This window comes from Atractosteus spatula, chromosome 4, assembly GCF_055471065.1.
Source record: "Atractosteus spatula isolate fAtrSpa1 chromosome 4, fAtrSpa1.hap1, whole genome shotgun sequence".
In the NCBI taxonomy this organism is placed as follows: domain Eukaryota; kingdom Metazoa; phylum Chordata; class Actinopteri; order Semionotiformes; family Lepisosteidae; genus Atractosteus; species Atractosteus spatula.
Window position 1 is genome coordinate 16,039,999 of NC_142709.1, and position 24,325 is coordinate 16,064,323.

At 44.0% G+C, this 24,325-nt stretch overlaps 1 protein-coding gene across 1 annotated transcript in view; it reads right to left on the minus strand.

Annotated features, from left to right (window-relative positions):
- Positions 1-4,107: 4,107 nt before the first annotated feature.
- Positions 4,108-24,325, minus strand: part of bcl9 (BCL9 transcription coactivator) — an 80,695-nt gene continuing 60,477 nt past the window's right edge. Inside the window, exons 5-11 of the mRNA XM_088912641.1 lie at positions 21,683-22,017; positions 16,966-17,076; positions 16,253-16,439; positions 12,342-12,441; positions 9,615-11,946; positions 7,431-7,712; positions 4,108-6,541 (exon numbers count right to left, since the gene is read on the minus strand). Of these exons, the coding sequence (XP_088768767.1) occupies positions 5,391-6,541; positions 7,431-7,712; positions 9,615-11,946; positions 12,342-12,441; positions 16,253-16,439; positions 16,966-17,076; positions 21,683-22,017 (4,498 nt within the window). The 3' untranslated portion in view covers positions 4,108-5,390. The remainder of the gene's footprint in view (positions 6,542-7,430; positions 7,713-9,614; positions 11,947-12,341; positions 12,442-16,252; positions 16,440-16,965; positions 17,077-21,682; positions 22,018-24,325) is intronic.

Below are 24,325 nucleotides of genomic sequence, written 5' to 3' on the forward strand. Positions count from 1 at the left end.
AACATACTATTGATAAAGTAGGTAACCATCATCATTCCAACTGAAAGCAATAACACTCTCAAAAGCACATTACTCACTCACGTAGGCCAGAAAAACAAGAGACACCAGGAGAGAAGAGCTCGGACGTTGGAAAGCGTGTTCTGTCCCCAGGAGGTGCCTCCTCTCGATGCAGTGCAGGCACCCTGTCAGTATCACGCTGTCGTTTTTTGAGCTGACAACAGAAAAGTCGGCTCCACTGTTCATCTCTCTGTGCATATTGCCCATTCCGGTTTCACATGATGAAGCACAATTTATTTATCAAACACATTGAAAATCTGCCCCCATTTTGCAAGTGTAGACGAACTGGTAAAAGGAATTAATGCACAAACGTTACTTTCAGCTGCCGTTTGCAATCCTGCTGAAACACCTGCCCCTGTGGAGTCACACAGATGTTTGACTCTTTGTCACCTTCCACCTTATGTTGTGATCAAAGGACACCTCTTTTCTCTCTGGTCCAAAATAGGTAAACCAAATACCAAATCACACCATTGGTAACAGGATTCTGTGCTGTAAAAGGTGCCATTCTTTGGATGAGACTGTAAACCAAGGATTGAGCCACTTGTGCAGTCAAGATCCTGAGGCTCTTCATAAAATTAGTAATGTTATAATACTACACCTTAACATCTACCTAGGCTGTGCGCAACTGCCCCACTACCCAGCAGATCCAGTGGGGAAGAAACTGCTTCACCAAGTGAATAAATCAGGAAGTCTGGAGAAGTTAGATTATGTCAGGACACCGAGATTAAACACTGAACACCACAATACTCTTATGAACAGTGACTTTGGATCTTTCATGACCAAACAAGGAAAATGTATCCAATGGATGACATCTCCCACAATTCAGTGCCTTCTATCACCATACTGAGGAGATGGTTAGGAAATTGTCATCTACAGGAAAGAGAGCAATCTATTGGTAATCCAACACTACTGCATGGTGCTACGTTAATGAAACCCTCTTCCTCAGGTTCATCCTGCAGACACAATATTCAAACAGAACAACTCGGAGCCTCGTTTTTTATTGAAACAATGGATTTCTGTTATGCATCCCTACACCACACTTGAGCCGCACTGAACATTTGTGGGATGAGCTGGGTCTTGAGACTAGTGAAGAGGCACACGCTTGTCCAGACTAACAATGTAATGGGACAGAATCCCAACAGAGAACATCTGCTATCTGGGAGAAAGCATGAGTCGCAGATGGACAGCTTGTACTGCTTCTACTGGTGACTTTCACAGTGCCACTCCTGCTGATAAACCCTCCTGTTGTTAAGTGTTGACACCATTGTAATGCATTTAAGTATAGCTCAGCTGTTGTGATAAATGGGAGTGCACTGGCTTCAAAAACATTTTCCTAATAAGTTTGAACTAAATTTGGTACTGGTATACCAAGCTTTCCGTGATGCTCAGTACAGTTTGAACAGGCTGACAGATTTTAGAAGCATCATGTGGATCATTGCATAAGTCTTTAAACAATACCTCAAAACACAGCCAAGAAATCAGGAGGAAGTGCATGGCATTTAAACCAAGTGATTGTCTGGAACATGAGGGCTTCCAGGACTCAGCCCTGAGTCATCCTCCTTGGATCTGGCCTCTTGTTTCAGCTTAAAGCTTGAAGCTGGAGCACACTTTGCCGATCCTCTGAAGATCTACTTCAGACACCAACAGAAAAATATCTTTCTGCTCTTTTGTTCGAGTGTCAAGTGTTGCATGTCCTCTTCCTTTAACTTTAAAAAGATCAAGAGTGAATGCTTACTTCTGTCCAGCCAAACTGTACCTATAAGACTTCTGCTTTAAACTGTAATTGTTTTACAAACCTACCCAGCATACACAGTAAGATTTTGTTGAGACATTTTCAGTAGAGCTGCGATTCTCCATTTTTGGTCTGAAATGCAAAAAGACATCCCAAGTTTATTTTTCATGAAGTCAAGTGCCTTTCTACCAGTGCTTGTAGAAAGAATAATGGCCATGTATATGTTTATAAATGTAAAATTAAAAAATTTCTATTTGGGACCAAATGTCTAATTTTTACAGATTTTAGCTCAATATCCTAAAATGTCTCTTTCTTACTGTGATGTAAGAACATGGTCGCAACTCTAATTGTATATCTAATCAAATAACTTAGAAACAATAGTTTAAGATTGTTTCTTTGTCCACTTAGCATCAATCCTAAAAAATACAGATTCAAACTACCATCTTCATACAGGTATCTGCAAATAAAAAGATACAAATTTATAAACCCTTTACTTGTAACCCTGTACCCTTACTTTCGATAATCAGAAGCAAAATCAAATGGTGCTCAAAAAGGAAATTTCACATTGGCTATTCAAAATCCCTAAAGATGTTGCCACCGAAATGTCGCGAACAACAAATTCTACAGGAACCTGCTGATACCAGTGGTAATGCGAGACCCATAACTGGAGACTCTTCTTTACACAAAGGGATTTGTGGGGGTCTGGAATAACCTACCCAGCCCTGTTGTTGAAGCACATCCCCCAGCATCCACCAGGAAACAGCTGGGTGACATCTTGAGATTAACAAACGGGTTAACTAGAAGATCGTCTGAAAAGCATCCTCTTTCTTGAAACCTCTTCTATGTTTGTATGAGACTCTGGCTACATGATAATTAACAACTGATGACTTCTTACCAACATGTATGTATAAGAAACTGGCCCATTCAATCAAAACAAAAAAAAGAGAAGGGAGTCCGTAAAAAAACAACAGTGGGGAGCTGCAGCAGCATGCAAGCAGCAAATCAGCAAGTACAAGCTGGAGAGCAAGAACAAACATTTAGCCACTGAGTCACACAGCCATTTGTTTTCTCTTTTTCAGCCTGGAATTAACCTGTACTTGTTGATTTCCAACCCGAAAGCATGACCGACGTTTGCACTTACTAAATCTGCAGGATGACAAGTGTGCAACAAGCAGGATTGCAATGAGATAGGCAACGCCAGTTTGCTGGGAGAAGGGTCAGTGAACATTGTAGCAGAATGCAATCAACAGTGAAGCACACAAAATGAGTTTGGCAAGGAGCCTCTGCTTTTGGGTTCGGAAAATGTAATAAGAGAAGCACGTTGGCCAAGGAAAATATGCGCAGGCACCATCGTGCAATACCCATCTGGAAATCTTTCGATGGGAAAGATGAATTTTTCAACCCGTCCCTGATATACCCCAATTATTTAGGTATGTTGCAGACAAAGACCTAATAAATTATCATCACTCAACAACCCAATCCTCACCACAAAACATTCAGAACCCCACACTTACAAAGAGGTTTTTAGATATACACACAGTTTAATCAAGTCATATGAATCAATCAGAGCTGTGGCAACAACCATCACCTCTGAAAGCACAGTATCACCTGCTTTAATCGTTCTGAACCCACTGATTTAAAACTTCAAACGGCAGCATGAAGATCATGAAACAAATTGCTTACCAATAAGCTCCTACATTCCTCATGGCCTCTATCAAAATGGTGCTTTTGGACGTGGCTGTTTTCCAAGATGAGACGCATTCTTCTTTTCCCTTGCAGTCAAGGATTTGGGGGGGGAATCGGAGCTTAAAAGGGGGAAACTCGCTTTTTCTACAGTGCCTTTCGGCACTAAGCTTGCCCAGCTTGGAGCTGTGTGCCCCCACAACCTCAGCCGTCATGCAGCTGAAGGGCACTCACGGTCCAAGTGAACCGGCGTGGGCACCACTTAGGGCACCTGCATTCAAACCTGGTTCGACCGAACTCGGACCCTGATGGAGAATTCCTGGGCTTCCCGACAGATCAAACTTCGAAAGAAAGGACACATTAAGGTTTCTAGGGACAGGTACATGGGATATCAAAGAACACAGCCATATAAAGTGAACACTTGCACCCCCATTCGACAATGGAAACTAGTAATTTCCTTGTTAAAATTCACATCCTGCTGTTAAGTGAAAAGGAGTGTTTTAAAAACAAGTGCGGTATCATTTGCTCTTAAATATTGCAGAAATGCAAATCATGGAGAGCAGAGATTGACATTCTCTTGGCCAGCAGATGGGGAACTAGAGTTGCCCGCAAGAACGACACAGGGCACTGGGCACTTTATACGAAACAATATATTTTATTTTTCTTCCAACACCACAGCCCTGGGAAGTGGTTCTGTACCAAATTCAATGGAGTTACACATAACAGTTTTACACTAGAGGGGGAGGGAGATAGAGACTTTTTTTGTCTTTTTTTTTCTTTTTATAACAAAATTCAGGATACCCTCTTAAATCCATATCTACTCCCACAGCAAAATGTACTTGGGGGTAGCCTTGAGTAATGATACACAGCAAGTTAAAAAAAATATATAACAGTAATATTCCTGGGCCACAAAGTATAACAGTGAAGTCCGAACGCTCAGCCAACGAAGGACCGACTGCTTGAAACATGAGGCATGTTGTCCGATATCCCCTAACCCCCATCCCCCTCAGGACAAAAAAACAAAAATGGTATTCAAGAACCAGCAGACACACTGCGCATATCAGAAGATTGGATGATTTCTACGTACTCTGTCCATAGTGTTTTTTTTCTTGACAATAAAAAAAGAAAAGAAAAACACTTTATTATAGTTAATCCATGTTTGTGCTTATTTTTTTTATAATACTATTAATCTTTATGAGGTCATAGTTTGGTTTGTTATACACTGGAGTTTATTAAAAAAAGAAATGGTTTTGCCCACCCCAAGGTAAACAGTACTGTGTGGTGACTGATGCAGCATGTCATTCAATAACTGCAGCCCTCTCCCCTCCCCCCAAACAATAAACAGAGATGGAAAAAGGAAAAAAAACTATAGAAGTCACTGCTAAAATCCCTTTTACAATACAAGTACAGTACACAAATACAAAGAATTTTATTTCCGGAGGGAAAAGATCCATGACGTAAACATACAGCGAAAACGGTGCAACTTGTGACGAAATGGCGATCCTTTGTAATTTTTTGTATTTTTTTTTTTACTTATTGTTTAAAAAAGTACAGCTACAGACCTCTAAACCTGGAGCATTTAAGTAGCCTCCCGAGTCCAAAAAAAAAATGGATTAAAAAAATTCTAGGAACTGTTGAGCTAATGATGTAAAACTTCACCGTAGATTAATCTCATACATTCTGGAGTTTTCAAAAAAAAAATTAAAAATAAAATGAGAAGAACCCTAGTTTTACCCTCTTCGTATTTGTTCTGCATGTCGCAGTACAACTGCAACACCTAATCCCGTCGCTGTCTTGCTAAGGAGGGTTTTCCCATTTCACACTTACAGGTACTTATGTAAGTGATGCCCATTTCCTGTAGTCCCAACCTACAACACCTGTGCTTGCGTGTACAAGTCCTTTCTCTTTTTATAGCAGCTTAGAACATTAAATTCCCTGGGTTTCCAGGCCCAGGGTTGAATCCCATTCCCACATCTGCTGCCATGCCTCGGGGCCTCATCTGAGGCGGCATCATCATAGTTTGCTGTGGGCCACCCATACCGTGTAGTGACATCATCATGTTAGGAGACCCCACAGGTCCAGGGTGGTTGTAAAGAACCCCCGGCCCTCGCTCCTTGCCTGGCATCATTCCAGGACCACCCATCATGCCAGGCTGCCCAGGCATACCAGTTTGTGCTGGTGACATCATACGGTGCTGAGGTCCCATCATGCCTTGAGGCATGAAGCCTGGTGGTCGCATGGGATTGTGCGCCGGATTGCCCATTGGCATGTCCTGAGGGCCCATGTGGCCAGGTCCAGGCCCCCCCATACCTGGCATGGGAAGTCCCATCCTGGGGTTCGGCTCGCCCATCATGCCCTGCATCTGAGGGAAGCCTGGGACCGGGCCCGAGGGATGGGGCGGTTTGCTGCCGGGAGCTTCGCCTCGCGGGAAGTATTGCAGAGTCTGGCTGGGCTTCTCTGAGGGGATGATCCGCGATAAGTCAAATTCAGGAATCCCCGACGCACCTGGGCGGATGACCTCCTGCAGATCAGGGTCGGTGAACACGGAGGGCATGTTGTTGAAAGATTCTTGGCCACCGGGCACGTTTGGTTTACAAATCCCTGGCTCTCCACCAGGGCCTTGGGGCATGTTGCCGAGGCGACCAAGGGGTCCCCCTTCCCCTGGAAAGCCCATTCCATGAGGAAAACCTGCCTGAACCCCACTGGGTCCAGGGCCATTATGAGGGAAGGGGACTTGCTGTGGGGGAGATTGCACTGAAGGGAAACCCTGTTGCCTGTGAGGAAAGCCCATTCGACCTTGAGGTATCATCTGGGGATTGTTGAGCCCAGGATCTTGAGAACCAGGAGGCATCATCATTCCATGTGGCATCATGCCTGGACCCATGGGCCCCGAGTGCGGAGGAATATTGGGGCCCATGGGGTTCGGTGATGGCATCTGATTGGGGAGGCCGTGCGAGAGTGGCTGTGACCCCATAGTGTTCATCCCCATGGGGCTGAGAGAGGGCATGTGCCCTGAAGAGTTTGGAGCCATCATACGAGGGTGGTTTGAGTGGTGATTTACTCCCATACCTGCGAAAGAGCAAAAGCAAAACTTACAAATTATGGATGTGATTATTGGCCTCAACGGGTTTACGAGACAGATTTCTAAGCAGACCGTGGTAGATCATATATGGCTTGGTTTTGACAGCTTTATCTACACAGATATAAATACCCCTAAAGAACAACTGATTTGTGAAATTTAACCAGACTACCCTTTGCTTTAACTTGAGAAAACGTGGCTCAATATTTATATACACAATCACAAAAGATGGCTTGTTGCAAGTTACAATTTCAGAAAGGGCAGCAAAGAAGTGGCTAAGCCTGAATTTTAATCAACTCCTGGTTTTTCCACTTAATTACACCTAGCCTAGGCACTGTAAAATGTTTATTTTCAAAGCAAACACGATCAGTTACATATCAGTGTTCTCTGTAGAGCTCTATACCTTCAAACTGGCAAATTTCACCATTAATATTTAACTTCTTAAAACTTGTTGAATGTTGCCATCTTCAGGTGTCCTGAGACCTCTGAAAACAAGCTTAAATTCATTGTGTTGCAGAAGGGACAAAATTTGAGAATGTCCACCTTTAGAAATTGGAACAAGTAAAGGTTTATTCCATGCTGAAAGGACATGTGTTTCCCTGTGGAGCCTTCTTCAGGTGCAGAAGGCTCCACAGCCCAAACGTTGTCTCTTTTCCTTTCAGCATGGAATAAACCTTTACCCGCTCCTTTGTAGCCTATGCATGCTGATGCAGCTCCCTACTTGAACATGTTTAGAAATTGTTTTCTATTAAAAACATCCCTCTTGAATTACTTATTACTTAGACACAATAGAAATGCCTTCCTCCCGTCCACAGAAATCGCCCTCTGGTGCCTTGTGAAAAGCCCAGGGAGGGTCTTCGGCTTGGCAGGAACACCCACCAGGCATGCTGTTCATGGAAGGAAGGTTGGGCGAACGGGCGGGCGGTGAGTCGTCGTCAGAGCTGGCGACCGTCTTGATGGCGTCGTGGTAGAGAGGGGTGGAGCTGGGCATGGCGAACTTGGACATGCGGGACATCATGATGGACAGAGGGTTCTGCGACAGGGTGGGCTCCGGTGGCATGGCGTAGGGGCTGCCGGAGGGAAGACTCCCAGGGAGATTCATGGATCCTGGCTGCCCGGCCGAGCTGCTAGAAGCAGGAACCGAGGGAGGGCCATTTCCACCTGAAACATGGAGCAACTGGTCAGGCCTCCTGAAGCTGGCTGTCAGACACAGTACACGTGACTTCGCCGGGCATTACAGACTAGGGGTTGATGCAGTGTTTTCTACCAGCACAGTATTCATTTTATACAACCCTGACCCAACAAGGACCAGAGGATTCCACAGTGACCTGCTGGAATCCATCTAAACAAATTTCCAGACATCCAAGGAGGTTAAATGGGACATGAAGGTATCGCTCCCTGCACTACAGGAAAAAACTTTCTTTATTATTCCTTGTGGTGCTGGATTCAAGAGAAGAACATCCTGTTCAATTTGGTTTTATCTTATTTTACAAGGACATGGCAGCCCTTATTTCTTCAAGATAACTAAAATAATAAGGTACCAGGTTTAGCTAGAAGGGTCTAAACAGTATGTGAAAATGAGATGACAAGGTGCCTTTATTTAGAATGGGATAAGATACGAGATAGGAAAAGTTTTCAGAAACTTATTTACAATGAAAGTTAAAAAAACATTCTTCAACAGACAAGAGAGCCTTTGAGAAAAGCAGGATTATCAGCTGTGACATTACAGAGCATTTAATTAGAAGCTCCATCGTGCAAAAAAAATTGTTTACGGTTCAATATATGTCCTTATTGCAATAACCAGGGAACTCAGCTGCACATTAAAATAATTCATGCATATATAGCAGACGTTAATTTTTATTTCAGATTGCATAAGAATATAATTTTGGAAAATTTCCATTTAAAAAAAATCTGAAATGCCTTTTCTCCAGCATTTACAACAAAAGGGTCTTGTCGTCCATTTGCATCAACAGGTGGAGCTATTTCCCCAACAGATCTGAGAACATTCAATAAGCGAAGAATGAACAAAAGGCAAGAAAAATATTCCAGAACAAATTAACAAAATATTATGTTAATATTTAAATTAAAACTAAATTAAACAAAGATCGAGTACTTCAGAGGATCAAACTGACATTTGCAGGTATATTTTTTCCCATGGACACCACAACCTCCCTTGTGACAGACACATTTATAAGCAATTTATCTCAATTAAGACAATGCGAAACTCCGACTCACCCTCAACAGATATCAAGCAAGACTGAGATCAGTACCAAATATATTTGAAGTCACTGTTATGTGCAGTATTTCAACAAGGTGCGCTAAAAGATATTTATGTACAGTATTGATTCAGTAACGTATTAAGTTTGATGTTTAATACAACTATAGCAAATGAATGCAGCTGTCTAGTCATTTACTTCAACACTTAACACATGACTGGAGCAGAAGCAGAAGGTGATGTGAGTCATCAGTGAATCCTGTACAACCATTAACCTTTCATCACTACGCCTTTTCAGTTTGCTAACAAGCATGCACATATCTGACGCAAATGTATTAAACTGTTGAGCCACAGAACTGAATTTTGGCAAAACGTGTATATTCAAAAGCACTTTTCTGCGTTCAATTCGCTGACAGGCATGGTGCCGATGCAATTTTAAAACTGCAAGTTAACACATTTACTTGAAATATGCAATGAAGTGTGCCAACATATCTTGAAAATATCCAAAAATGTAAATATAAAAAAAAATTATTAGATATGTAAAATATTGAAAAAATATCAAGCAACTATTGATTAACGTTTTAGAGTTTTCATAGCCTTCCTCATTCTTGGCAATTTATTTGGAAGTCAGTATGTCCCAGATCAAAGCCTCCATGTTTGCCCACACTGCTGGTTAAACTGTCTCCTTATTGCCTTTTGCAGGGTAGGTGTTCTAGGTTATTCTGTTATGTCTCTATTTTTCAGCCTTCCCTTAATCACACAGTCTTGATCACTATCGACTTATGCCACCAATCCCAACAGTGCAACATACGCATCTGTACCCAAGCACTCAGTCTCGCTGGCCTTACCTTGCTCCACGTTCCCCATCATATTCGGAGACGTCATGCTTAGCGAGGGCTTGTTAGTCTGGGGGATCCCTGGGCTCTGCATGGGTGGCTTAGGGGAGGATGTCCACCCTGGGGAAGGTGCCGGCAGGGAGGGAGACTTGAGGTGGACCGGAGAGGCGGCGGCAGAGCCCAGGATGGGAGGGGACTTGATGGAGGCAGCGGCCGCAGCCGCTGCAGCAGCCGCTGCGGCAGCAGACTGGCCTGTGAGCATCCCCGCCAACTGGGACGGGGTCTGCGGCGACTTCAGGTTGGCGGAGGGGGAGCCCAGCATGGGCGACTGCACCTGCCTCAGCGTAGGAGACTTCAAGGGGTTGACGTTTGGCGAGTTGACTGGACCGGCGGAGACGCTCAGGTCTGAGGGTTTCCGTCCCAAGCTCCTCTGGTTGGCAGGGGGGCCTGAACCGATATTGCCAGAACTGGTGGGCTGGTTTAGAGGTAGTGGTGGCATGTGACTGAGCCTGGCATTGCCTCCTGCATTAGTCCTTTGTTCAGGCCCAAAGGGCTGCTCGCCCCGCGGCCCCCTCATGTTGCCTGGCCCTTGAGACATTCCTGGGAAATGACGATTGGGAGCCATGTTGAATTCCTGCGGTTGGGATTGGTCAGGAAACTGGTGTCCTTGAAGCATCTTTTGCTGGGGGCCAACATTGTCAGGTGGGCCCCCTCCGCTTTGTCGCATTTTCATCACTTCCTCAGGACTCAGATTCATTGGAGGTTCTCTCATCTTGGAAGCCATCATTTGAGGGTTTGAGCCCATGTTGACATTGAGGGTCATGTCTTTCATGTTCATGCCTCCAGGTCCCATACCAAACTCCATGTCCCTACCTGGACCTTTCATAAACTCTATTCTAGAGGGGCTCATGGGGCCATCTCCTGGCATCCTAGGGAACATAACCCCTCCTCCATTACTGCCTGGATCCATGGGTCTTTGGTTCCCCATCATCCTGTTTATGTCCATTGGTGGACCTCGCACATTGTCCATAACCATTCCTGGCGGCAAGCCTATCTGCTGCTTATCTGCCATCTGCTGTGAGAACATCCCTTCTTGCACTGCTTGGGGATTGGGGAACCTTTCCACTCGGCCTCCTGGACCTCCGAAAACCCCCTGCACTGGGGGAAACCCTCGACCATCCCCCATCTTGGGCATCTCATCTGGCCAGCTCATGCCAGGTCTTGGCATGGGATTGGGCCCACTATCCATGTCAGGATTCATCATTCCCGGAAAGCCTGGCATTCTTTGCATTGCGTGTGGAGGCATGCCTCTTGGCGGCATGCTCATCTGGTCACCAAAGGGCTCAGGCCCGCCAGGGCCCCAGACCTCCCCAGGGTTCATCTGGTAAGGAGGTGGGGGTCCCCTCATCATGCCACGGGGACCATGCTGATGGAGCATCATATCACCCATGGGCCTGTGTTGGACCTGCTCCTGCTTTCGTTTTTTCTCCTCATAAAATTCCTGTTGTAACTTCAGCCAGGCCATCTGCTCTGGTGTCATGTGATCTGAATGTTCGGAACCGGGGTGAGAGTTCATGGGTGGCCCAGGTGGTGGCCCTAGCTCATCAGGAGAGAAGGGCATATCCCTATGTCCAGGCTGAGCGAATGGAGGGCCTTCTGGCCTTGACCCAGGTGGCTTTCCAAGACTTTGAGATTGGGCCATCATAGCCTGGAGAGGTCCTTGATCAGATTTCTTGGTTCCTCCTTCCATCATGTTTGTGTTTGGAGGAGGAGGCCCACCATTGCCTTGCCCCAGGGCCGAAAGGTCCTTCAAAGCAAAATCTTTCTCATCAGGGAAGAGCATGCGCTGAATGTCCCGCAAGGTCTGCAAGGAACGTTCTCTGTGCTCAAGCTGCTCCTGGGAAAGGCCCTCTGGGTTATCCCCCATGCTCGAAATAATTTCATTGGCCAGCTGCTGGTGGTGCTGCTGCTGCTGCTGTTGTGGAGTCATCTTTGACTCCCCCTTGCTTTCAAGCGAGGAGAATACGGTCTGCGGCCCTGGAGTGCAGGATGCCTGGCTGGCAGGCGTGCTGCCAGGATTAGTACTGTCCTGGGGGGTGGTGTTTCTGGGGCTACTGCTTGGCAAGCTTTTATTGTCCATGCCCCCTGCAGTGTCCTGTGGCAAGTTTGCAGATTTAGGCCCCGGCTGCTGAGATTGGGGTTGCTGCTGGTTGGACTGTACTTTGGATGCCTGTTGGTGGTTTTGTTCTGGGGGGTGAGATGGTGGCTGCTGGGACTGCTGTGGTGGAGGTGCTTGTTGCTGGAGGGCCTTTGGTTCATTTCGAACAGGTCCCACTTGATTGTTCTGAAAGAAAGGCAGAAAATGAAATGGGTTTAAGGTCACACTACTGCACCATTCTATTCTGCTTGAAACGCCAGACTAAAAGCAGGAAATCTGTTTGATACTCAGAACTGTTAAAAGAACTTTAGGTTTAAACTACCTTATGGATTCCCTCTCTGTACTTATAATAAGCTCTCAGCATATATCAAAATATGTGATGTCTTGTTAAATTATCTTCAACCTCAACAGTTAACAAGCACAGCCTTAATCATTATTGGTTCTAAAAAAGAGCTGGGATAATGCGACACATTTACAAGCTTAACGTAACATTTAGCTTCATACTCATGGGACTGAGGGAATCTTTTTAGCAACTATATTTAGTTATACAAAGAGAGATCCTGTTTTCTACTGCAGCTTACCACAGGTTGGTGAGTCTTCTCAGTCTTGCTATTGGATATATTCTTCATGTGGTAGGCAACAATGGATTCTGCATGACCAGTCACAACAGCATCTGCAGCCCTAGAAGTGGAGCACACAATATGATTTTGTTCAGTCTCTCTCTGAATTCGTAAATTTCAAAACATGATTGTTCCCACCACAGCAAAAATAAAACATTTCCATGGTCCATAAAGTACACAGAGGTCAAGAAAAAACAAAGTCTGTTTTATTAGAAAAGCCATACATCCTGCAAGACGTTTAATCTCGCTTCTATGAAAATGTTTCCGATTGATTTGAAAAGATACAAGCATTAAAACACTTTCAGTTGTCATATATGACATGTGCAAAATACTGGTTCTTTCCCCCCACCTCCTTTCAAACAGCATGACTCTTGAGTAAGACAGGCCAAAGAGATATTTCTCAGCCACTTATCAATCTTCTTGAACTGGAGCAACGGAGATGAAGATATCACCAGACATGGAATTGTTTTCAATAACTGACATGGATCACAAATGACCGGTAGTACAAGAAAGGTCATTAAGTCCTAATCACGTCTAACTTTGTACAGCAGACACATTGATCTACTAAAACACTGCTTAGAAATCTGATCCCAGTATCCCCTCTGTAATGTTCAAAGGACTTCACATTTAAAGTTCAGAAATCCTTATTCATTATCAGAGCTTGAAGCAAAAAAGAAAGCATGTGCCAATATGAACTATTACATGGTTTAGAGAAAGAGAAATGAAGTGATGGATACATCAGAATTCAGAGCGGTCATGTAACAATAAGCAATGGAGTAACAGAAACCAATGTCATCCCTTTGCTTATATGATGGATTATCATGCCTATCAGTAGCTTGAGTCCTGACAACAAGGCAAGGGAAGGGTATTTCTGAACATGCTTGTATTAATTTATGCTACAAAGTACACAAACTAAATTAAGTAAAATGCAATTTACTTAGCGTACAACACGGCTAAATTATGGCTTGTACTTTTCTTTTCCAGCAACGTCAGTACAGTGAAGAAACATTACAGTTTTCAAGTTTCAAGCAGCAATCAACTGATGCCTGCATGAATATTAGCTTTCACCCCCATCCTACCCCATGCTGTAAAGCCAGAACATGAAGAAGAAAGTTTACAGATGCAAACGCTGCAGGAACAATAAGATAACCACCACGTGCAGAAAGCCTTAAGACTCAGATGGTAACTATGGCCAGCCCTCCCTCCAGATGATAGCAGAAATGGTAGTTAACAGGTATGTTCATCACTTTCAAATGAGGACAAATAAATTGTAAAAATGTCTTCTGATCTTGCCTTACAGAGCAGCTCGGCACAGAGGAGAAGATCAAACCCAAGGCCATCAGCCACCTGATCATATGTACAGTACATGTGATGATCATATGAACATCACACTGACATGAAGGTTTCCTTGTGGCATACAAGTGGTGCATTTAATGAAAAGCACATAAAATGAAACTGCTTAGTCATGTGCACATTACAACAAATCTGTACACATTTCCAAAACATATTTCTGCTCATTTTCCAAGAAAATCTATCAGGTGAAAGATGTCGCTGTCATTTCTATTGAGACAGAGAAAGTGATTCAGTATTTAAAGTCAGATAAAAGAAGGTAACTGTCAATCAGTGCTGTGGAAATATACAAAAACTGATCAACTTACTCTGCAAGTAGATCGACAGTATTTAATGCCTTTGTAAAACCAAATAATTGCATCTCATCCACACATTCCTGAGAGACTGCTGGTTAAAATTCCACTATCGTTTCTTGTGCTGCTTTTTAAATTTATCATCTTGCATTTCACTTTGTTTACTAACTATATTAAGAAGACATGCTTGAAGCAGGCTCCCAGTAAATTAGATTTTAATCTCAGAGGATTGTTTTTCCTGTTTAGACAGTCAAACAAAAACGGCAACACCAGCACTGCTGTATCCCGGAGCCTGCTCTATCTTTTATACTCTGCACTTGGGACTGAGAAACCTCGACAACAAACACTGGGAGCTAATTTGTTCATCCAAGGGCAGAAACAGAATGCCCAAGTCACAGACGTATTAAGTGGGGAAAAAAATAGGCCAGTCAGTTTCTAGAAATTCTTCTGACCACATCTACAACAGGGCTGATAACAGCTAGATAGTTTGGCTAGATGGGGGTTGCTGTCATTATAGACTTTCTTACAGCTAAAATTAAGCACCTCACAAAGCAAGAAGAAAAAGACAAGGTAACTCATTCTAACAACTGGAATGTTTCTGAAGATCCATGACCAAAAAATGTGCCTTTATCTAGAAATCCAAAGTCATGAAAAAAAATCTTATTAGTTCTGAAAGAAGATACACCAGCAAGGACCTATGACTCTCAAGATTAATTCCATGCTGAAAAGTAGAACAAAAATAGAACAAAACATTTTGACTGAGTAAGGTTGTCCTTACTCTTGTAGCCCTGGTCTCTCTCATTACTTAACACCGCATTTTCTCAGTACCGGGAGCATTTAAAGAAAAACACACCATGCGTTTTAAAATCAGATAAAAAACTAGCTTGAAAAACGAAATTGAAATTAGCACATTTCAATTCCTGCCAGTTCTATTAGCAATTAGTCTCCTAAATGACTGAAAAACTTAGCTTTGTGCCTTTCATGGCTATTTTTTCCCTGGCAATATTTTTGACAAAAAATTAGCAAAAACTACAGGCAGAGACATTGATGTAGCACGCGCAACTGCTGCTCAACACTCCCTTCAAGTATCAGCAGTTCAGGTTGTGTTGTACTAATAATGTAAATTAATTGTTTTCACTGTTATCGTCAAAATGACACATGCAGTGCCATAGGACATGCTGTACTGTTCAGCATTAATTGTGAGTTTACGTTCTGAACAAAAACATCTATGTCACAAGACCACTCTATGTATAATTGAGCTTTGGTGTTTATACTTGTTAATCATGGAGTAGATTAGGGGATAAACAGCGCAAGACAACAAGTCGATTTGGTATTCAAAGGCCATGGACAATACAAAGGAAATGATAAATTAAGATCTCGCATGTGGTCTGAATGCCACTAACCCTCCATGAGAATTTGTAATCGTTTAGAACAATTCTTTGCTTAAATTTATAATCTTCTTTAAATGCATTTAATTAACTTTAAAATGTGCCCTGCAAGGCTACCTAATTACAGTTCACTTTCTCCAGCACACAAAAACGCAGCTCATTCTTCATTATTAAAAGTCAGTCTACAATTATTCTTAGTGCCCCAGCTGACAGTTTGAACCTCATCAATTCTTGTCCGTTCTCACGGCAAAACACCATATTAGATTGTTGTGCTGTGTGGTCAAAATAACTTAATTTCACAGATTCACAATTAAATTCCAAAGTGTACCAAAGATGTTACATTTTTTGACCATTCACAGGGGTGGAAGATTAACAACACAGAAGAAAGAGAGAGGCAGATAGTAATTACGATTACAAAACATTTGTAAGTTCTCACAAAATACTAATCAGTGACATTTTTAACACCCTCAGAAAACCCATACAAGGTGTTACAAAAAAGGTAGCGACTTATAAGAAAAAAAATGGTGATTGACATTCGAGGACATTATTTTACTTCTCATTGCTTAAACTGTTGATATTTGGCACCCCCAATATCACGACTCACATAGCACATTTTCGATATTAAGTCAAAAACTATTTTGTAAATGTCCGTTGCTTTAATTTGCACAATCTCTACTTTACAGGAAATTTGGAAAGGCTCTTTCTCAAAGAAAGAAAACAACCTCCCGACCCGGGAAGCAGGAAGCTCTAGGCCTCCTTTCCACACAAGAACAGTGGCTACACTGCTTTGATCATACACACAATGTCTCCTCATCATACAAACAGCTGTTAGATTTCTTACTTGTTGGCCATCTCTGTGGAAAAGACATAAACGACTTTTGATGGTGTCTTCTGGCTGCTGGCAGACTCGGAGACAGCATTCTGCCCCCCCACAGAATTGTGGGAAGGCGTGGAAGATCTGCTAATTCCAGCATTGGAAGAAGGGAGGGAATTTGAATCCTGGGGCTTCACATCACCGGAATTACAGTCTGGAAAAAAAGAGAAGGCATTGAAGCCATTTCAGGAATATTCAGAAGGCAAACCATGATGCAATAACCTAGGCTGACATCTCTAAGAGACCACCTATTCTCTTCCTTTTTGCCACAGCCTTTCCTGTATTATCAAGAATTTTATGCTGCAATAAAAGAAACTTGGCATTTAAGGAATGCTGTCAAAAAGAAAAGCCTACATGTTTCAAAACTGACTTGACTCATTCTCTTTAACCCGTTTTGAGGTTTCTGCAAATGCACTATAGCAATGCAAAACAAAATGCAGTCTTGGCAGGCAAATTATGTCACTTTTTACAAATTGCAAATCACAAGCACCATGATTTGACAAATTCTTGTACCACCTAAACTAACGCCTTTGCTTCTATTTTACATCTCCCAAACTCCAGAGGCTGGAGGACTGCTGCCTCTGCAAAGGTCTTGCCAGAGTATTTCAGCGACGGCCAGGACGAGCATGTATCATGCAGCGAATGACACGGAGAGACTCCAGAGGTCCAGAGGCACTCACTGTAGAAGCCCTGCTCGTCCTCATCAGTCTCGCCCCCCGAACACCAGTCGGTGCCGCTGTACGGCTGGCGTCGTTCTGCTACGCACATCCGCTTGGTCCGGCAGCCTGAATCTAGGGGGCGGGGGTGAAAACCAAGGAGGAAATGAACAAATATTGTGCTTAGGACGAACCCAGCCAAGAAGCTAACCGACGGCACACACAGCAGCTTTAAACTGTGCAGGTAGCGGAGGATGCAAATCACACAGGCCTGATCTGAATCGGATGCAACCCTGAGAAGTTTTAATATATAACCTGAGATACTTATACAGTCTGAAATGGGTCAAGAAAGACGTCCGCGCTCGCTCAGCTGTCAAGACGAGCGGCAGCGCGAGGTCTTGCCACAGCCTTCTGCGGGAGGTAACTGGAGAGAGGTGCCCACCCCCCCCCCCCCAGAGGGAAGGAGGACGTGCTGGAGCAAGAAGCCACACACATGGCATAAAACGCTGGATGCCCAGTAACCACAGTGCAGGAGGATCAAACAGACCCTTCCGCCTCCCACTCAGCTGCAGCCATTTTCCAGCTACCCCCCGCGCCCCCAAACCCCACCCCCACCTGCTGGCTCCCGGCAGCATTTAATATGAAACAGCGCTACTGTGCTGGGAGCCCAGCATTTGAAGCACAGAGCTCCTGATCGGAATCAGATAAATAAATGAAAAGGTTCTAATATATACGTTAATTAAATGCAATCAATTTCGGGTCACTCATCTGAAAGCATGCCAGGGAAAAAGAGAAATAACTGAATTAAGACTGCAAGAGGCAGGCTGGCCGCAGTAAGTGATAGGCGAGCTGGCATATGCAGTGAATTAGTGCATAGTTTGAGTGGAAATGAAACCAGCGTGCAGTGAACCTTGAATACAATGGCCACCCCTGGGACTTGGCTGTACATGCAGAGAGGCTGTCAGTGGATCGTGAGGACTGAAAACACTTTCGAAGGAGAAGACAAGACCCTGAGCAGCTAAGGTGGGGGGAAAAATGTGTGCTTTTTTATCCACATATGAAACAAGCAACAGTAAAGAAACGCATGCTGCAAACTGTTGACAGAGAAGTTTTAAAGCGTTTTAATTTTATTCTTTCATTCTATGGGCACTGCCTGAATGCTGAAATAAGCTCAACACTCATTTTACCTAGATCGCCCATGGCAAGCTAGACTCGATCACATACCATTCACCTGCAAGCGTCATGCTCTTGGCCCAGCAACCAGGTCGTTTTACTATTTCAAAGAGCGTTATGGTCTGGTGCTTCTCTTCAGTTCAATTCAAAATGGAAAGCACAGACTGTGGTTTGGCCGTCCATAAGTGCAGAGGTGTTGTGTGAGCTCTTCAGAGAGTGGGGCCAGAGATCTCTGGGCAAGTAAATACTGGTTAAAGTACACAGATCTGCTATACAAACATTCCACTTCCAACTGCGAATTGATATTCTCTGCTGTACTTTTCTCCTGTTTGTGTAACTTTGATTTCTAATACAGGAGAACCAGTGATTATTCAACATACTCGTCACTTGTTTATGATAAGAGAGAAAGCTACCACACCGAGACTTAATCGATCAGCTCCTGAAGAGATGGCAACTGTGAGTGTTAAAGGGTAAATTTAGGATTTTTCAACATTTTCCCCATTTACCAAGCAATGCCTGTACAGACACAAACTGTTATACAACTATTTTAAAAGAAATCATATCAGCTTTGTGCACTGTATATACACCATTCTATAGCCCTATGTGCAGAAAATACACCGCACACAAATACCATCGTATTTAGACAAAAGACACAAAAAATAGCCAAAGACACATTACAGCTCTTCAGGCCCTCTGCAAATCTATAAGGAAAATACATTTTTATGTATTAGTTCTGCTGCAGTGGTTCGGTAGACACGAAAGTTTGATTTCCTTTCCCCGTCACCAATATTGACAAGACAATGTCTCTGTTGAGGAACAACAACATCAGGGACGTGACCTTAAGAAATACCCAGTGATGCCTGGAGGAAATGGGCTGCCAGCCTCATGAGATTTATCAAAAAAAGGCCCTCCCTCCTCTGCGCTGTGCGGTTAACCACACCATACAATTAAAACTCCTTGTGGTAATTAAAGAACCCTTGCCACAGAGCCGAGCGGTTTTTAATTTCCCCACTTCCCAACGATCTCCTGAAAACAATCACATTAAGGCAGCTTCAGTTCAGATCCCTCCAACCCCCTACCCCTCCCGGCACACAGCTGCACGGGTTCAGGTTGGTTTGCCCAGCACGACAAAGCAACAACTGAGGGCTTGGCTTTGTGCTAGCAGTCCTTGAAACTCTATCAGCTGTGTTTAGGAGGAGCGAGATCAGAAGGGAACAGGAGCTCCTGGTCTGTCCTTTAACTTCACACACCTTTCTAGGTCCCTGTCCGGCCTCAGTCAGAAGCCAAAAGGCTGTCCTTCGCACTCCTCTGCCATTTTGAGTGTTAAATATGGTGTAGTTGGAGAGCTAGCTTGGTGGAATTTTTCAGGGAGATGGAAACTCACAGGCTGGAAGAAGATGGTAAGAATAAAATAAAGGAGAACCAACCAGTCACTTCTAATAAGACAGGGAAGTGAAATCTTTACTCAAGCACATATCTCTTGCCCACAGACTTCCACAATTTAAAGGTCTCCACTGGCCCCATATGTTCTAAATCTCTCTCTCAGCTGAGCTCCATCGGAGGCAAAAGTTCTGACGCTCTGCCATCCAGTCCACCTATCCCAACTGCCTTCCAACAACACTACAGAGGAAGAGCAAAAGTTGAACTTACAAGACTTCTCAGAAAACCGTTCGTTTTCATTTATTGCTGTTTACACATTGGTTTGGTGCATCATCAGTTCCAAATAAAAAATTGTCTTCTCTTTTCACTCTGGGGTTTTTCCAGTTGTGATGCCTGGTTCCTAATCAGTAATGCAGCCATGTACTGTGCAACATCGCACAACAGCATACTGTATGATCTGACTGTGTGTGACACTTGCAATTTCACTCTGGTCATGCTTATACTCGCATGACACCCCGTTTTGCATATCCCCCCCACCCTAAGCACTCCACTGAAAAGACAAAACAATCTGTAACTCTTTAAAGTTCATGAGAAAATAGCCTGTGCTTCAGTACAAACACAAACCAGCTTCATGGAAACGTAATAATGGAACAGACTCATTTCTCTTTCTATATAGAAAATAGAATAATTTTAAATGAAGCACATAAGGTTCCATTCATAACAGTGAGACTCTCCTTGAAAGTATCAGGGTTCAAATATTTACCTGTAAGGCAAGAACTCCATATATTTGAGCATTTGAAAACAGTGGGGACATTTAATGCATCACCTCACTTATAGTCGAGTTGGCAAGTTTCACATGCCAACTCCTGGTGAAATGATTGGTGGTAGTCTCAACAGGAATAATTTGTACTTTAGAACTGCTTATATTGGATATTTTAGATCTCTTTAATCCACAGGTATCTGCAAGATAATTCATAGTTAAAACCATCAAGCCAGTTTACTGCATCACATTCTATTTTAGAATTAATTAATTACAAAGGAACCACTAAACTCCTCTAGCAATGCGTGTACTGTAATGCGGCACTGTTAACAACCTGCCGTGATATCAACAATTCCACAAGAATGATCTGACAACGCCCCCACCCCATGAAGTGATTCCTCACAGAACTCAATAATCCTTCCGGGTCACAGAGCCCACAACACCATCACACTGAATCTAACCCTCTTTGATCAATTATATACACACAGCTAAAACGCATATTTTGCGCAGTGTATAAATTACACAGTCAGTTGCGTATTTATTAAACATTCCTTTAAAGGCTCCTAATTTGATTTTGCTAACTAGCACAAGACCCACTTACATACTTTCAGTAATTATGCTCAAGAGCAGATATTACATTCATCAAAGGCAATACTCCCCGTTCAATACTCCCTGTTTACCAAAGAGCAAAACAAGGCTTACTCAGCTGAGTAGCCAACTGAGACAAAGGTGCTTCTCTTACATTAAAGTTAAAGGGGACAGGATACACACATGTACAATTACACAGCAACAAGCCTGATAAAGGCACTCCCCTGACAGCCCTCGAGTATAGCGTGGCAAACCGAAAACAACAAGCCACTCAAGGCAAAACCAATGCAACTTCAAACTGCGGCAAGGTCAGACATTTCGGTTTTATTTCACGCCATTTTCTGTGCTCCCACAGGATGCATAGGAACTTCCACATAAAAATACAAAAGGCAAAAACGTTATTCGCTTGAATTGCAGCCCTCCCAGATGTGGAACTAAGAATATATGAAAGGTTCAGGATGAGAGCAGATTGATCAGGCAATCTCGCTGTTTCTGGAAAGACGGCATGAGGCTAGATAGGTTTGTACCATACTCCCACGACCCTTTGCATAAAGCGGTGCGTTCTGCCCTCTGCTTCAGAAGAAAACCACACTTTCTATCCTATTTTGGAGATGACCGTCATCACACTTGAATATAAGCACGCCGGTGCTGCGAGTACTACATAACCAGTCACAACAAGGAAAAGGTTAACTGTCAAAACTATAAAAACCTTCCTTTCTGCGATGGAATTTAAAATCGGTAAGAACCATGTTACCTAAACTGGAGAATTTCAACGTTAATTAGCTATTTAAGGTGCAGAAGAGCAAATCGAGGAAATGTGCAGGCTTGATCTCGGCTTACCTTTCTGCTCAGACTCGTTGTTTGGCGTACCAGTGTCCCGTTGCTCAAAGGAGTCAACCGAAGTGCTTCTCTCCCTCTTCGCTTTACCCTTCGCCCCATTGCCTGTGTTCAGGCCCTGTCCATTTTTAAGTCCCAGACTGCCTGCTGTTCCCTGTGGCCCCTTGGGAGCATGGCCCCCACTCAGTGTCTTGGGGTCACAGGGGGAAGGCTGCGACTGGCCACCCGTTCCACCTTGCTTTCCCTGATTGGGCAATTTGGAGTCCATCTGGGCAGCACTGGAAGGAGACATCACAGGGGGTGACCGCACCATTGCCTCCTGTTTAGATTTTGGACTGCTGCAAATGGGGGGAAAAAACAGCAAGTTAAAAAATGATACATGAAAAGCACAGGGTCTTTAGTTTTCAAAGCAGTGTTTTTCTCTGCTTTCAAGGAAATATCAATACGACTGGTCAGCCTGGCTGATGCAGAGCTGGTTCCCCCCCCCACAGACTTCTAAATAGACAAGAGACAGCAAACGCCCAAGGCTGCCTGCCTGCCTGCCTGCTAATGTCTGGTGATTCAAACTGGAAGCACAAGCTGCTCTAGGCCATGAAGTCACATCCTATCCTTTAACTGTGCACAACCCAGACGACCCTCCTCTACCAGCTAGCCAGCTCTGTACAGGAGGGATGACAAACTGCAGTCCAGCCGTCACCGCAGCCAGCTGCTACAAAACACACACTATTGCAGGACACTCACCTCCTCGAGCTCAGCGCAAGAATACAGGCTCTCTCAGTTCCAGTGCTTCTGCCTTGCCCTGAACAAATGAGTTTCCTGTGGCAGCTCTTGAGTTCAGAAAACGGAGATAATTGCCTTAAAGGGACTAAATGGACACCTCATTTCCAGCACAAGTTCAGTCGGTTGGACACCTAATTATTTCAAACTCGACTAGCAATAAAAAAATAAATCATGGCAATTCTGCTTAGTTTCTGGGGGCTTGGCAGAGCAGTGAACGGTCAGCAGCCCGATCGTCTGTCAAGAGATGAATGAAGTTTTGCTCCCATCAGCAATTAGCCTCTAAATCAAAGAATCCCATAGCATCCCCATCTGAGAGGAGGCTGGGAGGATCTGGATACAGTGTCAAAAAGCACTGCAAAGTGCGCGCTTTGGTTTGACAAATTCATCAAAACGCCCTAATGTGGAGGCATGACCGCTCTTTTTCCGAAATGAAATCTTTGATTCACGTACGCTTCCAATCTTCGGAACCGCTCAGTGCCCTCACAGCGCGACACTAAATATTTCCGATTCCGACACAGTTAATGTCTCTCCTTCTCTGCAGGGAGAGTGAGAACAGACAGACAGGCCCGTGCACGGAGGCCGGTTATCCCCCTGACACACTGCGAGCTCCACTGTGCCGGACAGGAGAAGCCTCACTGGTATCACCGCTAACATTCTCCCTGGTGGACCAATGACATATCCAACCCTGAGCCGGACCCCAAAAACTGTGACCCCTGCTGCTCTGGGGATCCTGTACCCCATTTCAGGCTGAATTAGCTGACTCGTCAGCCCCAGGACACTTAAATGGTCATCATATCAGCAGGGAGGAGTGAGCTCGGATAAAATTTCCTGACAGGGGAGGAGAATCAGAAGCAGAGAAAAACCGGGGACTTATACGTTTAAAAATAAAAACGGACGGCACCATCTAAGTGCTCACAAAAATCTGCAAGGAGAATGATATCGTCGGCACTTTCTTCCAAAACAAAGATTATTCGCTTTAAATCTGTTTTGTTTTTGCATTTCGAAAAGGCTGTGTAGCCGCAGCTCGTTCATCACAATGTTTAATGTTTGCATCCCACTTCTCAAATTACACAGCAAAACAATGATGTACTCACGAAAGACATGCATTAAAAATTACACTGAGGACAACCTGATATCTATAAACCTGCATGCAAGCCATCAAAACTAATGAGTGAAGACTTAAAACTGTTATGCCTCTTTAAAAAGCACGGAATCAAAAAACACCAATTGCTTATGCTGATGTACTTACTGCAAATATGTTCTGAAGGAACAAAGGATAAATATAAAGAGCCTGCAGCTTGTACATGTAATCAAGTGAAAGGAGCCCTTGCAATTATTTGTAATCTCAGGCACTGCTGCAGAATATCCCATTAATGTCCAACTGGGTTGAGATCTGGTGACTGAGAAGGCCATGACATACTGCACGAATAACATCTGTGTCATGCTCATCTCACCACTGGGCTATCACACATGCTCTGTGGATGTGTGATATTGTCTGGGAGGGAGATTGTCTACCTGGAAGACACCCCTCCTGAAAGGAAAGACCTGCCGCAACACAGGGTGAATATGGACATGATTACTCTCTACCATTAAATAGACATTAGCATTGACTCTGCCTTCCAAGGGGATTGCCTACGCACAAACCATGTCAGAAAACGCACCCTACATCATTACAGAACCACTGGAACCCTTCCCTGTTTGGATCAAGCACTAAGGCTACAGAGGTCTTCAGACCGGTGCCCCACATGGACTTGTCCAAAGCTCGGTCCACTGCCTGTGCTCGTTGCACCACTGGACTCACAGACGTGCACTGCCAGGTGTGATGAGTGGTTTGGTCTGTGCAAACTGGCATCTCGCTCAGCAGGG